General features: G+C 41.3%; 1 protein-coding gene across 8 annotated transcripts in view; it reads right to left on the bottom strand.

The window, feature by feature from the left end:
- Positions 1–18,046, bottom strand: part of C4H11orf80 (chromosome 4 C11orf80 homolog) — a 104,662-nt gene that overhangs the window by 30,842 nt on the left and 55,774 nt on the right. For 6 of the 8 annotated variants that reach the window (XM_030811289.1, XM_030811284.1, XM_030811285.1 and 3 more), the window contains 5 exons: positions 17,381–17,436; positions 16,978–17,049; positions 13,905–14,100; positions 3,723–3,873; positions 1,225–1,371 (listed from right to left, as the gene is read on the bottom strand). In XM_030811289.1, coding sequence (XP_030667149.1) covers positions 1,225–1,371; positions 3,723–3,873; positions 13,905–14,100; positions 16,978–17,049; positions 17,381–17,436 — 622 coding nt within the window. The remainder of the gene's footprint in view (positions 1–1,224; positions 1,372–3,722; positions 3,874–13,904; positions 14,101–16,977; positions 17,050–17,380; positions 17,437–18,046) is intronic. The other 2 variants (XM_030811286.1, XM_030811291.1) reach the window with 1 other exon arrangement.

Here is an 18,046-nt window from a genome sequence, read left to right as displayed (position 1 = left end):
TTATCATCCAGTGATTCTGATGCATGGGTTTCATGGACCAGAAAATGAAACCACTGTTTTATCTCTATCATAGATAACCTTTCTGATTGATAACAAATTATCACCCATCTAGCAGATAAACACCAAAGGTTCCCTGTTGCACACCTGAATAAGAACAGGTGTGCATTTTTTAATCCACCTGGAAAGGCAGCATGATGATGAAAAGTTCCCAGCCTTGCTATACATCAGAATCACCTGAGAAGTGATTTTATTTTATTTTATTTTATTTTTTGAGACAGCATCTCAATCTCTTGTCCAGGCTGAAGTGCAGTGGTACAATCTCGGCTCACTGCAACCTCTGCCTCCTGGGTTCAAGAGATTCTCCTGCCTCAGCCTCCCGAATAGCTGGGATTACAAGAAGCCGCCACCATGCCAGCTAATTTTTGTATTTTTAGTAGAAGTGGGGTTTCGCCGTGTTAGCTAGGCTGGCCTTGAACTCCTGGCTGCAAGTGATCCACCCACTTTGACCTCCCAAAATGCTGAGATTACAGGCATGAGCCACCGCACCCAGCCTGAGAAACTTTAAAAACATACCGACAAGCACTTGGGGATGCCGAGGAAGGAAGATTACTTGAAGCCAGGAGTTTGAGAACAGCCTGAGCAACAAAGCAAGACCTCCATACAAAAAATAATAATACAAAAAATAATTAAAAAGTTATCCAGGTGCGGTGGCATGCATCTGTAGGCCCAGCTACTTGGGAGGCTGAAGCAGGAGGATCACTTGAGCCCAGGAGTTTGATGTTGCATTGAGCCATGCTCGCGCAACTGCACTCCAGCCTGGACGACAGAGCATCTCTAAAAATAAAAAAATTTTAAAAACATACCGAGCCCTGAGCCCCACCTCAGTCCATCTGGAAATCAGAATCTCTGGGGAGTGAGTATTTTAGATGCTCTCCAGGTAATATATTGTGCGGTTAACATTGAGAACCGCTGATCCCTAGGGAGCAATATATGAAGTGTCTGTTGATTTCTGGCCAACCAGATCTAGAAATGTCATCATTTAAGCAATGCATCAATATATGAATCTTTTCTATAGGATATATTCATTTTATTAAGCAAGGTTTTTCACTGAACTTCTTTATTCTACAGAAATATATCTAATTTAGATGTGTGCATTACACAAAATTTCCCTCTGTCTTAGCATTTGGCACACCCCAGCTGGCAACCCCATTCTCTTATACTTACCCCAGATTTCCATTTGCTGGACTGGAAATGCACTGTGGAAATCCACAAAGAGAAAAAGCAGCAGAGTTTGTCCTTGAGGGTCCATATTCTGAGACTGATCCCCCTCACTGGATTCTACCTGATAACTCACATCTGGAAGCACCAAATCTAGAGGACAAGATATTACACGAATTTCCAAGATAAGTAAAGCCCTCGAAATACAAAGTGACTACAGAACCTGTATTCTGAACAAAGAAGGATCTGAGAATAGGAGATCTAAATTAGAACACTCATTTACCCTCCTGAACCTGTTTCTCTATCCACATGATGGAAGCAAATCATAATGACTCACAGAAAGAACATTAAAATAGTAACTAGGTGTGTAAAATGCAAACCAAACAGCACTCCTTTACATTACTGAGAGGCACTACACAATAAATTCACTGATTCCTTGTACAACTTTCTAAGGCAGGTATGGCTGGTAAGAGGTTAGATTCACCTGAGTGTAATGACAACAGCTAATTTGTGTTACATGCCAGGTACTGCATCAAATGCTTATGTACTATTTCAACATTTAGACTTCACAACAACAGTATCAGATAGGACCTATTCTTATGCCCTTTTACAGATAAGAAAAGAGGCGCAGAGGGCCGGGCGCGGTGGCTCACCCTTGTAATCCCAGCACTTTGGGAGGCCGAGGCGGGCGGATCACGAGGTCAGGAGATCGAGACCACAGTGAAACCCCGTCTCTACTAAAAATACAAAAAATTAGCCGGGCGTGGTGGCGGGCGCCTGTAGTCCCAGCTACTTGGAGAGGCTGAGGCAGGAGAATGGCGTGAACCCGGGAAGTGGAGCTTGCAGTGAGCCGAGATTGCGCCACTGCACTCCAGCCTGGGCGATAGAGCGAGACTCCGTCTCAAAAAAAAAAAAAAAAAAAGAAAAGAAAAGAGGCACAGATAGGTTAAATACCTCGTCCATCATGAGCCAGTAAGTGGTGGAACTGAGTTCTAGATTTTGCCAGACTGACTAAAAAATCTGTGCTCTTAGACCCAATACTATGTATTTGTATCCCCAAATGTAATCCATTGCCCAGTGGTCACTTTCTAGCACCTGGATCCTTTAGAATACAATCAGGGTAGTCCTATATTTCAGATCCATGTAGAGAAGTACCTCCATGTGGATCCTGGTTCTGTCCTTTAGAGTAATAAGGGAGGGAGATGAGAGGACATTTTCTATGTTATTCATTTCCAAAGTTAACTGAGAAAGTTCAGGACCATGAATTGGCAAAAAACTAAATCAGCAAAGCCCAAAAACCAAAATGAAAGAGAAAAGGAGGTATGGAGATCCCTAGAAATTCACCAGTCATATCTCTATTCGAAATCGGTGGAGTCTATCATTCCCTCTAAGATACTGCCCCATCCCAGTAGGCTTCAATCTTCTCATACCAGTCATAGCCGCAGAATACCTCTTCCCTACTGGTCATCTTCCTCAGGAGCCAGACGACCAGACTACCTTCTAAATTTCAAAGGATTCTAGTTAGAACAGTCAATCTCGAAACTGCAACCCCTCCTAGATATCAGCCCATGGTCGCATACTCCAATTTCCCAGTTTTATTAGCTCAGTTATTAACCTCCAGCTTTTAGCATGATTCACCCAAAGCTGGTGTGGTTAGAGCTTACGTGAATATTACAGCCAGCTTCCTAGGCCTAATACTATTACATCTTGCATTTGTATGTGTTTTAATTTTTTCTAAGGAATTTTATGTGGATTTTCTCAGTTCATTATGAAGTATTTCTCTTCCACAGTAGTTCAGAGGTATCATTGCTCCCTTACTCACCTTTGTGAAGGCCCAGAGTTGACAGATTAGGTACATTAGAAATCCTCTGAACAAGTATCTAACAGAAGGACCAGGAATAGAGGAGGCAGCAGAGGAAGTAAGAGGAGAACCAGTATCAACATGCAATGCCAGGCCGGGCGCGGTGGCTTACACCTGTAATACCAGCACTTTGAGAGGCTGAGGCGAGTGGGCCACTTGAGGTCAGGAGTTCAAGACCAGCCTGGCCAACATGGGGAAACTCCGTCTCTACCAAAAATACAAAAAACCATTAGCCAGGCATGGTGGCGGGCACCTGTAATCCCAGCTACTCGGAAGGGTGAGGCAGGAGGATCACCTGAACCCGGGGAGGTGGAGGTTGCAGCCAGCCAAGATCGTACCACTGCACTCCAGCCTGGGCAACACAGCAAGACTCTGTCTCAAAACAAAGCAAAACAAACAAAACAAAAACAAACAAAAAAAAACCATGCAATGCCAAAACAAGCTCTGAAAGAGCTTTCCCTGTTTGACACCTGTTTGCCTCACTTCAAGTGGTCTCTCACATTTGGCCAGACCCCGACCCCTAAACCCCAACCTGGGCCATCAGATCTCTGGTCATATTTTTATATACACATTCTATTCACATTTCATTTCTCTAATGTTCTTCAAGTTTCTTAATTCCTGTGCAGAAAGAGGGAGGATATACCTCTATCCAAATTGAGATCCAAATTGGGTATCATACACAAATGGTATTTTTTCCAGTCAATTAAAGAAGAGGTATCTTTGAAGAAAGTAGTCATTGGCTGCTCCCAAGTTGACAATATCAGAGGCAGACCCAAAGGTCCATATAGAAATATGTGTAGTTGCTAAAGAAAACTGTCAAATTTTAGTATCTTATGGCTATGTATTCACTTGTATAAAAAACAAACATAACACTGACCTGGTTTACACTCCCATAAATGTGCTATGCAGTTACTTTTTTTTTGTTTTTTGTTTTTGTTTTTGTTTTTTTTGAGATGGAGTCTCGCTCTGTCACCCAGGCTGGAGTGCAATGGTGCCATCTCAGCTCACTGCAACCTCCACCTCCAGGGTTCAAGCGATTCTCCTGCCTCAGCCTCCCAAGTAGCTGGGATTACAGGTGCATGCCACCATGCCTAGCTAATTTCTGTATTTTTAGTAGAGACGGGGTTTCATCATGTTGGCCAGGATGGTCTCGATCTCTTGACCTCGTGATCTGCCCACCTCGGCCTCCCAAAGTGCTGGGATTACAGGTGTGAGCCACCATGCTCAGCCTATGCAGTTACATATTAAGCCTTTTCCACACTGAAGACAGATGTGAGGCACCAGAGACAGATCCACTAGGATCCCCAGAAATTTATTCTGGGTTATTAAGTGTGAGCTACAGATATAATATTAAGACAGTTTATTCATCTGGTTCACATGATCATAGATTTGAAAGGTACCACAGGTTAACATTGTTTTAAGTTCTAAGTTCTTGGGGTACAAAGACGAATATCCAGATAATACCTGTCCTCAAGTTTATCATATTTACAGCATGGGAGACAGACATAAAAGCCAATACAATGTGATATATGCTAGAAGTATATACAAGAGAATATTTTCTAGGAAATATTTGAGTATACTCAGATTGAGAAGGAAACTTCCTCTGATTGTCTCCAAACCTATTATCTAAAACAAAGGAAGGCATGCCCCTGAAATGGTTTCTATCTCTGAACTTCCCATTCCCACTCTCACCCTATCTGTAACCCAGGGTTTCTTTGGGCCAGATAATTCTTCACTGTGGTGGGCAGTCCTGTGCACCATAGGATGTTTAGCAGCATCCCTGGCCTCTAGCCACCAAATGCCAGTAGTACCCTTCCTCACATTACCCCCTCCATGACAATAAAAAAATGTTTCCAGACATTGTCAAATGTCCTTTAAGGACAAAATTACCCCATTAAGAACCACTGCTTAACCTTTCTGGTCCACTGAACCAAGGCCAGAGACCAGAATGTGTACTTTATCTTTCTTCATTTTCATCCTCTTTCTTACGAGGTAAACACAAGGTATTGTGAAGATTAAAATTCCTACCCAGTGGGCACTGAGGCATTATGGAAAGGCTTTATACCCATAAATGAAGTCTCCCTCACAAATCTCAGAAGGCATTAACACATGAACTAAGGCTGACTCACTGTTTAGGGCAAGAGGATTTTAAGATGCAAACTCAGGGCAAGGCGCGGTGGCTTACGCCTGTAATCCCAGCACTTTGGGAGGCTGAGGTGGGTGGATCACGAGGTCAGGAGATCGAGACCATCCTGGCTAACACGGTGAAACCCTGTCTCTACTAAAAATACAAAAAATTAGCCGGGCGTAGTGGCGGGCGCCTATAGTCCCAGCTACTAGGGAGGCTGAGCCAGGAGAATGGCGTGAACCCGGGAGGCAGAGCTTACAGTGAGCCAAGACTGCGCCACTGCACTCCAGCCTGGGCGACACAGCCAGACTCCGTCTCAAAAAAAAAAAAAAAAGATGCAAACTCAAAATAAGAGGGGAGTGTTTGAAGAGCCAAGATGTGCAGTTGTCTTATAATTGGGTTGTTTAAATCATTTACATGTAATATGAATATAGCTATAGTTGGGTTTAAATCCATCATCTTCTCTCTTTTCCATTTGTTGCTTGTATTCTTTGTTTCCTTTTTCCTCTTTTCTATTTTTGGATCAGAAATTGTTTTTTACATTTTAAAAAGTGTTTTCTCTCTCTCCCCACCCCCCTTTTTTAAGAGACAGGGTCTCATTCTGTTGCTCAGACTGGAGTGCAATGATGTGATCATAGCTCACTGCAGCCTCAAATTCCTGTGCTCAAGCGAGCCTCTCTCTGCATTAGCCTCCAAGGTAATTGGGACTACAGGTGAGAGCCACCATGCCTGCCAGGAATTCCATTTTATCTCTTTTTTAAGTTATTAGTTATAACTGTTGCATTAAACTAGGGATTGCCAGGCTTTATTAGTATACAACTTTAACTTATTACAGTCTACCTTCAACTGATATTATAACAATTCATATATAGTCTAAGAATCCAACAATATACTTCCACTTCTCTCCTCTTGGCCTTTGTGCTATTGTCACACGTTTTACTTCCATAGATGTTATAAACCTTATACATTATATTTTTGCAGATCCATGATCAATGAACCCTAAGCATAAGAAATATGAAGAGTACAGGCCGGGTGCAGTAGCTCATGCCTGTAGTCCCAGCACTTTGGGAGGCCAAGGCGGGTGGATCACTTGAGGTCAGGAGTTTGAGACCAGCCTGGCCAACATGGCAAAACCCCGTCTCTATTAAAAATACAAAAATGATCTCACCGTGGTGGTGAGCACCTGTAGTCCCAGCTACTCGGGAGGCTGAAATGGTAGAGACAGAAATCATTTCAGGGGCCTGATTGAACTCAGGAGGCAGAGGTTGCAGTAAGCTGAGATCACACCACTGCACTCCAGCCTGGGCAACAGAGTGAGACTCCGTCTCAAAAAAAAAGAAATATGAAGAATATAGAAAATGATAGCAAGACATGTCACACACACATACATAAAAAATTAGCCAGGTGTGGTGGTGTGCACCTGTAGTCCTAGCCACTCAGGAGGCTGAAGTGGGAAGGTCACATGAGCTTAGGAGTTCAAGGCTGTAGTGAGCTAAATCAAGCCACTGCACTCCAGCCTGGGAAACAGCAAGACCCTGTCTCTACATAAATGAATAAAGCCTCAGTGAACTGCAGGATAACTTTAGGTGGCCTAATTCAGGAATGTGTAATTGGAGTCCTGAAGGGAGGGACTTCAAGACTTGTTTTTTAAAGATTTTTTTTTTTTCTGGTAAGGTACTTGCGAAAGGAAAATTAAAACTCAAGACCCCAAATCACTATGCCAAAAGGAAATAATTTAGCTGAAAGCTGAGTCATGCAAGAAGCTGCCTCTCCTTTTGTTCCTAAGCAGGTAACTACAGATAAAGGGTTAAATACCTCTACAGGTAGCTACTCTTACGTTCACCTTCTATTATATAAAGGGCCAATTTACTGAGCACAAGACAAATACATAATTGACTATTCCCCTACTTGCTCCTTTTCTCTTGTAACATATGGATTCAATAATGTGATCATCCCCTCCCTCTTTCCCCTCCAGCCTGCATTTCCCCTTTAAATACTGAAGACCTCAAAACCATCTTTAGAGAAAGGCACAGACCTGTCTCTGAGGAACATCCTTAACCTTGGCAAAATAAACTTTTAAACTGATTGAGACCTATCTTGGATACTTTTTGGTTTATATACTCAAGAAGGATATTTTGTGTTTTTAAAAGGACAAAAGTATTTTGTATCTACCGGCAGAGCCACCACTTCCAGTGCTCTTCCTTTTTTGGGTAGATCCAGAATTCCATCTGGCAACATTTTTCTTCTACCTAAAAGATTTCTGTTAACATTTCTTATAATACAGGTCTTCTGGTGATAAATTCTTTCACTTTTTCTATGTCTGAAAAATTCTTCATTTTGCCTTTTTTCTCTCAGTACTTTATAAAGATGTTACCCCACTTTCTTCTAGCTAACACTGTTTCCAGTGAGAAATCTGCCATAATTATTTTGTTCCTCTACAGATAATGTGTCTTTTTTATCTCCAGCTGCTTTTAAGATTTTTTTATTGCTGGCTTCAAATACTTTGATTATGATGTGACTTGGTATAATTTTCTTCATATTTCTTACACTTAGGTTTCATTGATCATGAATCTGCAGGTTTATAGTTTTCATTAAATTTGGAAACTTGGGGGTGAGACCCTGTCTGTACAAAAAATAAAAATAAAAAAGTTAGCCAGGCATGATGGTGCATGCCTGTAGTCCCAGCTACTCAGGAGAGGCTGAGGTAGGAGGATTGCTTAACCCCAGAAGTTCGAGGTTGCAGTGAGCTATGATCGCACCACTGTGCTTTAGCCTGGGCAACAGAGTGAGACCCCTTTAAAAAATAGTTATTTCTCTGAATTTACACTCACATATCTTCTATCTGATGCTAAAAACTTTGGTTCCTAACATTGTTAACATAATTATTTATCATAAGTATGCATACAATAATTCCAATATAAAATACCAATATTATTACTAACAATCATGCCACTGAATAAATTTTAAGAGGTCTTTGGACTTCCATTTCATCCTTAGAGTATATCCTGCTAAGAACGTATAGTCAAAACACCATGTTCTAAAGTCTGTTGAATTAATTCTTCTTGTTACATAGATTATAATTTTAACATAATATACAGGTAAGTTTATTACCTTTTATGTTGAGGAATATTTGGATTGGATATGAAATTCTAGGTTGGTAATGATTTTATTTCAAGACACTAACACTATTAGTTCAATGGTGTTAGACTTCTGTTGGTATGGGGAAGTCAACTGTTAATTTATCTTTTAAAGATGATTTGTCCTCCTGACTGATTTTAAGATTTTTCTCTGTTTTTCATCTCTTTAGGTGTAGAAATCTTTTTTATTTATACTGCTTGATTATTCTGTTCTTAAATCTGTCTCAGTCATCCTGGCAAACACGGTGAAACCCTGTCTCTACTAAAAATACAAAAAATTAGCTGGGCGTGGTGGCAGGTGCCTGTAGTCCCAGCTAGTTGGGAGGCTGAGGCAGGAGAATGGTGTGAACCCGGGAGGCGGAGCTTGCAGTGAGTCCAGATCGCACCACTGCACTCCAGCCTGGGCAACAGAGCGAGACTCCATCACACACACACACACACACACACACACACACACACACACACACACACAATCTGTCTCAGTTGTTTCAGCCATTAACTCTTTAAATATTGTTTCTGCCCCGTTTTCTCTTCTCTCTTCTCTTTTTGGACATCAATTAAATATACATTAGACAGTTTTACTCTTTACTCTGTTAACCCCTCTCTTCTGTATTTTCCATGACTTGTCTCTCTTTGCTTTATTTTTGCTAAGTTCTTGCTATCTTTAGCTTTTAGTTTACGAATTCACTTAAGTTGTACTTAATCTGCTGTTAAACCTGTGTACTAAATTTTATTCAACATTGGTTATTATATTTCTTGATTCTACCATTTCTGTTTTGTTCTTGTTAAAAGTTATTTCATATTTTACAGTTTCAATTTTCTAGTAAAATTTTAAAACTTTGCTTTCATTTTCATAAACTTAGTAAGCATAATTTTTCATTTTATCTTTTTTTTAAACAGGTCTCACATCACCCAGGCTGAAGGGCAGTGGCATGATCATGGCTCACTGCAGTCTTGAGCTCCTGTGCTCAAGCAATCTTCCCACTTCAGCCTCCTGAGTAGGTGGGACCACAGGCATGCACCACGCATGCTCAGGTAACTTGTATAGAGATGGGGGTCTTACTGTGTTTCCCAGGCTGATCTCAAACTTGCAGGCTCAAGCGATCCTCCTGCTTCAGCCTTCCAAAGTGCTGATATTACAGGTGTGAACCACCACACCCAGCTAAGCATAACTTTTTAAAGTCAATATCTGATATCACCAGTATCTGGAGTCCCAGTGGGTGTTTCTGTGACTTTATTTTTGCTAGCTCTTGTTCATATTATCTTGTCCTTTCTTACACCTGGTTATTTGTGACTGTGCACGTGTGTGTGCATATGCACCATGGGACACTGTATTTGAAAAAGTGTTAAATAATTGGGAACATAGGATGCAGTTATTTTCCTCTAGAAATTTTCGTTTGCTTCTATAAGACATCTAGAACTAACAAATCTAAAATCATCCTAATCCAATTTCAAAGTTTAAGATTTTCTGGCCTGCCTAGATGACCAAAAAGCATGTACAGTCCATGTGAAGAGTGATTTATTTCAGGTTCACCTTACTCCTTAAAATATAGCCATCTAGTTATCCCTTGCCCAAGGCAAGAGGTGTTTTTAGCAGCGCTCCCAAGCTCAGCAGGTCCTGGATTCTTTGGCCTTCTTGTCCTGCATTGATTTGGAAGTATTAATACATCTTAGCCTCTCAACTGCTTGCTCTAATTGGCAAACTACTCCAGGGCAAAAGCATCCCCCAATGCTAGGCTCAGCTCTCTGTAATTCAAACCTCTCCTAAATCATGGCACAGAAACTCCTCTTCACTAGCTCTTTGATGCTTTTATGATTTGTTTGTTTGTTTGTTGAGCTGGAGTTTCGCTCTTGTTGCCCAGGCTGGAGTGCAATGGCGCGATCTCGGCTCACCACAACCACTGCCTCCCAGGTTCAAGAGATTCTCCTGTCTCAGCCTCCTGAGTAGCTGGGATTACAGGCGTGCACCACCATGCCTGGTTAATTTTGTATTTTTAGTAGAGATAGGGTTTCTCCATGTTGGTCAGGCTGGTCTCGAACTCCTGACCTCAGGTGATCCACCCACCTTGGCCTCCCAAAGTGCTGGGATTACAGGCGTGAGCCACCACGCCCAGCCTGCTTTTATGATGTTTTAATATTTCATCCAGCCTTTGCCTTCAGTGAGAAGGTTAGTCTAAATTATCAAGTTTGCCACTTTCAGAAAGTAAAATCTCACCAGAATTTTCATAGCTAGCTCTCTTTTTTATTTATTTTATTTTTATTTATTTATTTTTTTGAGATGGAGTCTCACTCTGTCGCCCAGGCTGGAGTGCAGTGGTGCAATCTCGGCTCACTGCAGGCTCCACCCCCCGGGGTTCACGCCATTCTCCTGCCTCAGCCTCCAGAGTAGCTGGGACTACAGGTGCCCGCCACCTCGCCCGGCTAATTTTTTGTATTTTTAGTAGAGACGGGGTTTCACCGTGTCAGCCAGGATGGTCTCGATCTCCTGACTTCGTGATCCGCCCACCTCGGCCTCCCAAAGTGCTGGGATTACAGGCGTGAGCCCACCACGCCCGGCCAGCTCTCTCTCTTTTTTAAAACATCATCTCCTTAGAGGCTTCACTGACCATATTTAAAATAACGTCTCCATCATTCTCTATTACTTTGTTCTATTTATCTCCACTGCACTTATCACTACCTAATATCTATCTGTTAAATTTTCCCCAAGAGGACAATTTGTTTGTCTTATTCCTTCTAGACGATGGAATGAGGAGGAAGAAGAAACTTATTAATTTTATACTGTTCTGTACTATCTAAAGAAAAAGCATGTTTTAAAATAGAAAATGTCCAAGCATAGTCTTCATCACTACCCCGCTCCCTCCTCTTCCCTAAAAGATACTACGGTATCTTTTGATATCTGATACGCAACATCAGACAGCTGACATCTATCATACCACGCCTCTTCTGTTCTCTCTCTTTTTTGTTTTGAGACAGAGTCTTGCTCTGTTGCCCAGGCTGGAATGCAGTGGTGTGATATCAGCTCACTGCAACCTCTGCCTCCCATGTTCAAGTAATTCTCCTGTCTCAGTCTCCCAAGTAGCTGGGACTACAGTCATGCACCACCACGCTCGGCTAATTTTTGTATTTTTAATAGAGACAGGGTTTTGCCATGTTGGCCATGCTGGTCTCAAACTCCTGACCTCAAGTGCTCCGCCAGCTTCGGCCTCCCAAAGTGCTGGGATTACAGGCATGAGCCACCGCGTCTGGCCTGTTCTCATTGTTTATACTTTTCTATAACTTCATTTACTCCTACAGCTTCAATCATATGACAATAACAATTATTAGTATTATTGAGTACTCATTATATGCTAGGAGCTTCACATGGATTATTATACTTAATTCTAAAACAAGCAAACAAACCCCAAAAGAACAGAAAACCAATTTTTGCAAGGGAAACTAAATCTATGAGATAAGTATCATCCTCATTTTAAAGCAGAGGAAGTAAGGGCGTAGGCTGGTTAAGTAAGTTGCCTAGAGTCCCACAGCTAATTAGTAGTGAATTCAACATTTACACTCCTGTGCCATGCTCTAAACACAGCATTATACGACTCTTACCTATGGAGGAAACTGAGACTCTAAAATTCTGTATCTCTAAATCTGACCATTTCCAAGTTCCAGACCAAATTCCTATATAGCTCCTTACTATGTTCAAAAGATGTCTTGAGGCACCATAAACTCAACATGTTTAATGTCAAACTCATCTTCTTTATCCCCTAAATCTGCTATTAATATTTTTTTATCTTGGTGAAAGTATCATTATTCTGTCAGTTATTCATGGAAATATTTTTAAATAGCTTTATTGAGATACAATTCACATACCATGCAATTCACTCATTTTAAATGTGTAATAAAATGGATTTTAGAATATTCAAAGAGTTGTGCAATCACCACCACCATCAATTTTAGAACATTTTCATTACTCTGAAAAGAAGCCCCTCCAGGCCCTGAGCACAGTGGCTCATGCCTGTAATCCCAGCACTTTGGGAGGCCGAGGCTGGTGGATCACTTGAGTCCAGGAGTTTGAGACCAGCCTGGGCAACATGGTGAAACTCTGTCTCTACCAAAAATGCAAAAATTAGCTGGGCATGGTGGCATGCGCCTGTGGTCTCTAGGAGGCTGAGGTGGGAGGATGGTTTGAGTCCGGGAAGCGGAGGTTGCAGTGAGCCAAGACTGTGTCACTGCACTCCGGCCTGGGCAACAGAGCCAGACCTTGTCTCCAAAAAAAAAAAAAAAAAAAAAAGCCCCTCCATCAACTTTCTGTCTCTCTGTATTTGCCTATTCTAGACATAGAAATCTGACATCAACCTTAGACGTTTCCTGCCCCTAATCTCTCCCTACCTTAATAATGAACTGGTTACCAATTTTGTTGATTAATTCAGGTGATAAGTCTGGCCTTTCTATGCCTACCACACTTTAGATTCAAGCACTCATTATTATTGTTATCTTTTTTTCTTTTTTTTTTTCTGAGGCAGAGTCTTGCTCTGTCACCCAGGCTGGAGTGCAGTGTTGTGTTCTTGGCTCACTGCAGCCTCCACCTCCCAGGTTCAAGTGATTCTCTTGCCTCAACCTCCCAAGTAGATGGGACTACAGATGTACACCACCACGCCTGGCTTTTTTTTTTTTTTTTTTTTTTTGAGACGGAATTTCACTCTGTTGCCCACGCTGGAGTGCAGTAGCCACGATCTCGGCTCACTGTAACCTTTGCCTCCCGGGTTCAAGTGATTATCCTGCCTTAGCCTCCTGAGTAGCTGGGATTACAGGCACCTGCCACCATCCCCAGCTAATTTTTGTATTTACTGAGATGGGGTTTCACCATGTTGACCAGGCTGGTCTCCAACTCCTGACCTTGTGATCTGTCCTTCTCAGCCTCCCAAAGTGCTGGGATTACAGGCGTGAGCCACCACGCCCGGCCTAACGGCCTAATTTTTGTATTTTTAGTAGAAACAGGGTTTCACCATATTGGCCAGGCTGGTCTCAAACCCCTGACGTCAAGTGATCCGCCCACTTCAGCCTGCCAAAGTGCTGGGATTACAGGTGTAAGCCACTGCGCCCAGCCGTCAAGCACTCATTATTTTTAATCCAGTTCACTTACTTATTTACTTAGTATTACTAACTTCTGTCTCCCATCCATACTCTATAATGCTGCTAAAGACTTCTCCCAAAACATTTAATGGTTTCTTACTATACAGAGAATAAAGTTCACAATCCTTAGTATGGCACTCAAGATCTACCATATTCAACTCCAGACTACTTTTCTAGCCCCATCTCTTCCTTGTGCACCATTCATTTCATGCTTCAGTCATATTGGATTGTATGAAAAATGCATGGCATGTGTCACATTTTACAGTTTTCAGATCCCTGGCAAAATTTTCAAGCTTGGCTTTCACATTAGATTATAAGTTTTTATACAAATCATACATATTTGTAGATGCAGAATTCACATACTAAAGGCTTTCCTAAAACTGGGATATAAAAACCCATTTCAAAGATAACTGGATGGAACTTTTCATCAAAAGGATATGGAAACTGAAGAAATCCTGTTAAGCTTGTTGGAAGAAATCTTTGGGCTGGGGCACAGTGCAGCTGCTGGAGTCAGTATCAGTTCTCCCAACAAGTCCATGCCAGCCACGTCTTCAGGGATGAAAAGCATTACTGGATGTCCTAGCACAGGGTGAATTCTGCTGCAGTGTGATTCAATTGTACCAAAATTTGGTCCACTGTCAGAAAACAGACAAGTCAAATTTAACATTTTTTCCTCAAGAAATTACTTAAAAGAACATTCAAAATTATTTTTATAACCTCTAGCATATGTACAACCATACAACCTGCCATATCAGTTTTGTTGGAATAAATAACTTATGTCTCACTCAGGGAATCACAGCAATGGAAGTAGTAGAAAAACTGGCATTTCAGAGATATCATGGCTCCTGCTTTTGCTGCCACTAATGGATGCTTCTTAGTTTCTCTTTTTAAAAAAACATTTTAGACCAGGCATGGTGGCTCACACCTGTAATCCCAGCACTTTGGGAGGCTGAGGCGGGCGTATCACTTGAGGTCAGGAGTTCAAGACCAACCTGGCCAACATGGTGAAACTCCATCTCTACTAAAGATACAATAGCTGTGCGTGATGGTGCACGCCTGTAATCCCAGCTATTCAGGAGGCTGAAGCAGGAGAATCCCTTTAACCTGGGAAGCGGACGTTGCAGTGAGCTGACATTGCACCACTGCAGTCCAGCCTGAGCAACAGAGTGAGACGTTGTCTAGAAAAATAATTATTATTTTATTTTATTAGAGATGGGGTCTATGTTTACTAGGCTGGTCTCAAACTCCTGGCCTCAAGCAATCTTTCTGCCTTGGCCTCCCAAAGTTCTGGGACTACAGGTGTGAGACATCATGACCAGCCTGTTTCTTATTCTCAAGTATATTTCCTCCACTAAATAAATCTTTGGTTCTGAGCAAATTTCCAAATTCATTCAAAGGTCAGCATTGTGTGAGGGGGCCCATGAATCACAAATGGCCTAAAACTGGCCCCATGATACTTATAAGTCTGCTCTCACACATGCTACACCTTCCGCTGAAGAGGTCTGAGGTTGCTGTTTAATAGTAACAATGAGAAAAAATCAGGCCATCTTTCTCTCCTAGAAAGAATCTAGTAAAATTTTGTTACTTTCCAATAGCTCTTTTCTAAACAGAGAGAAAATAGTCAACCTGAGAAAGCTGATTAAGAATGAATGAATTAATTAATAGAGAGGAAATATTAATGAACCTTTTCCTTTCTCTCTAATCAGGTCATCCAAGGAAACACATCTACAAAAATTGGCTCAAAGGCTTAAATTTGTGTCAGTACAACTATGATGATGAGCTGCTACCTGTAAGGATTGTTCATTATTAGAGGATCACTAAAGAAAGATATGGGGTAGGGAAATTATTACCTGTATATTAAATGACAAAAATATTCTCATCTGAGGTGTAATTTTGGGTGAGAATAAGAAAACAGACTAAGAACCACAGGCAGTCTCTTTAAGCCTTAAGAGACTTTGACTACTAGTGTTGCCTCTGGGCACATAAATAGAGGCAGAAACTAATGAATAAAGACTAAATTAGGGCTGGACACGTTGGCTCACATCTGTAATCCCAGCTCTTTGAAAGGCCGAGGCAGGAGAATTGCTTGAGTCCAGGAGTTTGAGACCGGCCTAGGCAACACCCTAATCTCTACAAAAAAAAGTTTTTTTTTTTTTTAATTTGCAGTATATGGGCTGGGCACAGTGGCTCATGCCTGTAATCTCAGCACTTTGGGAGACCAAGGCAGGTGGATCATGAGGTCAGGAGATCGAGACCATCCTGGCCAACATGGTGAAACCCCATTTCTACTAAAAATACAAGAAAATTAGCCGGGCGTGGTGGCATGCGCCTGTAGTCCCAGCTACTCAGGAGGCTGAGGCAGGAGAATCACTTGAACCCGGGAGGTGGAGGTTGCAGTGAGCTGAGATCTGCACTCCCGCCTGGGCGACACAGCGAGACTCCGTCTCAAAAAAAAAAAAAAAATTAGCAGCGTATGGTAGCATATTTCTGTGATCCTAGCTACTAGCTACTCGGGAGGCTGAGGTGGGAAAATGACTTGAGCCCAGGAGTTCGAGGCTGCAGTGAGCTATGTTGGCACCTGTGAGACCTGTCTCAAAAAAAGAAAAAATAAATTAATTGGACTTAAGCATATGTTAGGTCTTTTCTTGATATAATTCATTTTCACTTTGGATTCTGTGGTAGTTAAATGGCACAGGAAGGCAAGACAGAAGGGCTCTGTGTGTTCCATATTGTTTACCACCTCCTCCATGGATTTTTTACATTTTTTATTTATTTATTTATTTATTTTGAGACAGAGTCTTGCTCTGTTGCTGGAGTGCAGTGGCGTGATCTCAGCTCACTGCAACCTCCGCCTCCTGGGTTCAAGTGATTCTCATGCTTTGGTCTCCCAAGTAGCTGGGATTACAGGCATGTGCTACCACGCCCAGCTAATTTTTGTATTTTTATTGTTGGCCAGGCTGGTCTCGAACTCTTGACCTCAAGTGATCCATCCACTTCAGCCTCCCAAAGTGCTGGGATTACAGGCATGAGCCACTGCGCCTGGCCAGATTTACTTTCTTGGAGTCTGAAGAAGATGGAGATGGGCAGAGAGATGATTTCCAAACCTATGCAAAATGCTGATGCACAAAAAATAATGTACGATGAATTCCTTTGTATTTATACTATCCCTCTAGCCAAGAATTCAAGTAAAGTTTTAAATTCATAGTCTTCTCTTCTCATGCCTAAATGGGATTGAAACTAGCAGGGTCTGTTTCATTTCATTTACAGAAGAAAATAAGGCCTGGAGAGAAGAAGGCACATGTCTTCAGGTCATTTAGAGTAGATTCAAATACATACATAACTTAAAATAGCAGTTTTCAACATAAAAAAAGTTTTACTTCTGCTTTTCTTATAGAGAAGCTGACACCTGGCACTTACAAATGACGAGTGAGACAATTTCCAATTTCTAACTACATTCATACTCGAGAGGAGAGTAAAACATGCAGAGAGACAACAAGGCTTTACGCCTTCACCTCACATAATGCTGAGAGTCGACCACAAGAGCAATTCCATTCCCAAGGTTCAAAGTGGGTTCATTCTCTACCCTGCAAAGCAAAGGAAAGCTAAGCCATCTCTCAAAGATTCTAAAATCAATCTGTTTGACACAAATTTTGGCCCATGACTACTACCACCCCAGCGATTACTAGAATTCAGTAACTAATTAACCAGGGGGAAAATGGCAATCTTTCAGTTTACCCCTCTAGAGACAGCGATGAATCCACTAAAATAATAAAATGTGGGGGTGTCAGAAAATTAGTTTCAAGGTGACTTTGGGTCAAGATATCAAACTGTGAATCTTTTGGAAATAGGACAATAATAGCTGAGAAAAATTGCAGAGCCATAACATCATCTTAAGCCATAGACCTAAGAACTTACCCAAAGATCTCTGTGGAGAGGATTCCATTTACCTTTACACTGAAATGAAATCTGACCTGCACAACAATAAATTAAGTGTGATATTTAACATGAGCCAAGATACAGATTAAAAACTTCTGTATCTAATCTCTAAAGGAAAAGAGTAAGTTTAAAAATTTTTAAATTAACATTACTTTTAATTGATAAACTATAACTACACATTCATAGGGTACAATGTGGTGTTTTGATATATGTATACAATGTGGAATGATTAAATCAAGTAGATTAACATCTACACATAACTTACTAGCATTTTTTGTGGTGAGAGACATATGAAATTTACTCAGCTATTTTGAAATATATAATTCATTATTATCGACTATAGTCACCCCCCTGTGAAATAAGATTCTAAAAACTTATTCCTCCTGTCTAACTGAAACTTTGTACCCTTTAACTAACAACTCCCTATTTCCTTCCTCAACCCACTCCCAGCCTCTGGTAACCACCATTCTATTCTCTACTATGAATTTGACTTTTTCGGATTCCACATATAAGTGAAATCATACAGTATTTGTCTTTCTGTTGATAAAGAAAATGTGGTATATACACAATGGAATACAGTTTTTTTTTTGTTTTTTTTTTTTGAGACAGGGTCTTGCTCTGTTGCCCAGCCTGGAGTGCAGTGGT

The sequence above is a fragment of the Nomascus leucogenys genome, chromosome 4 (assembly GCF_006542625.1).
Source record: "Nomascus leucogenys isolate Asia chromosome 4, Asia_NLE_v1, whole genome shotgun sequence".
NCBI classification, from domain to species: domain Eukaryota; kingdom Metazoa; phylum Chordata; class Mammalia; order Primates; family Hylobatidae; genus Nomascus; species Nomascus leucogenys.
This window is presented reverse-complemented; position numbering and strand designations above follow the sequence as displayed.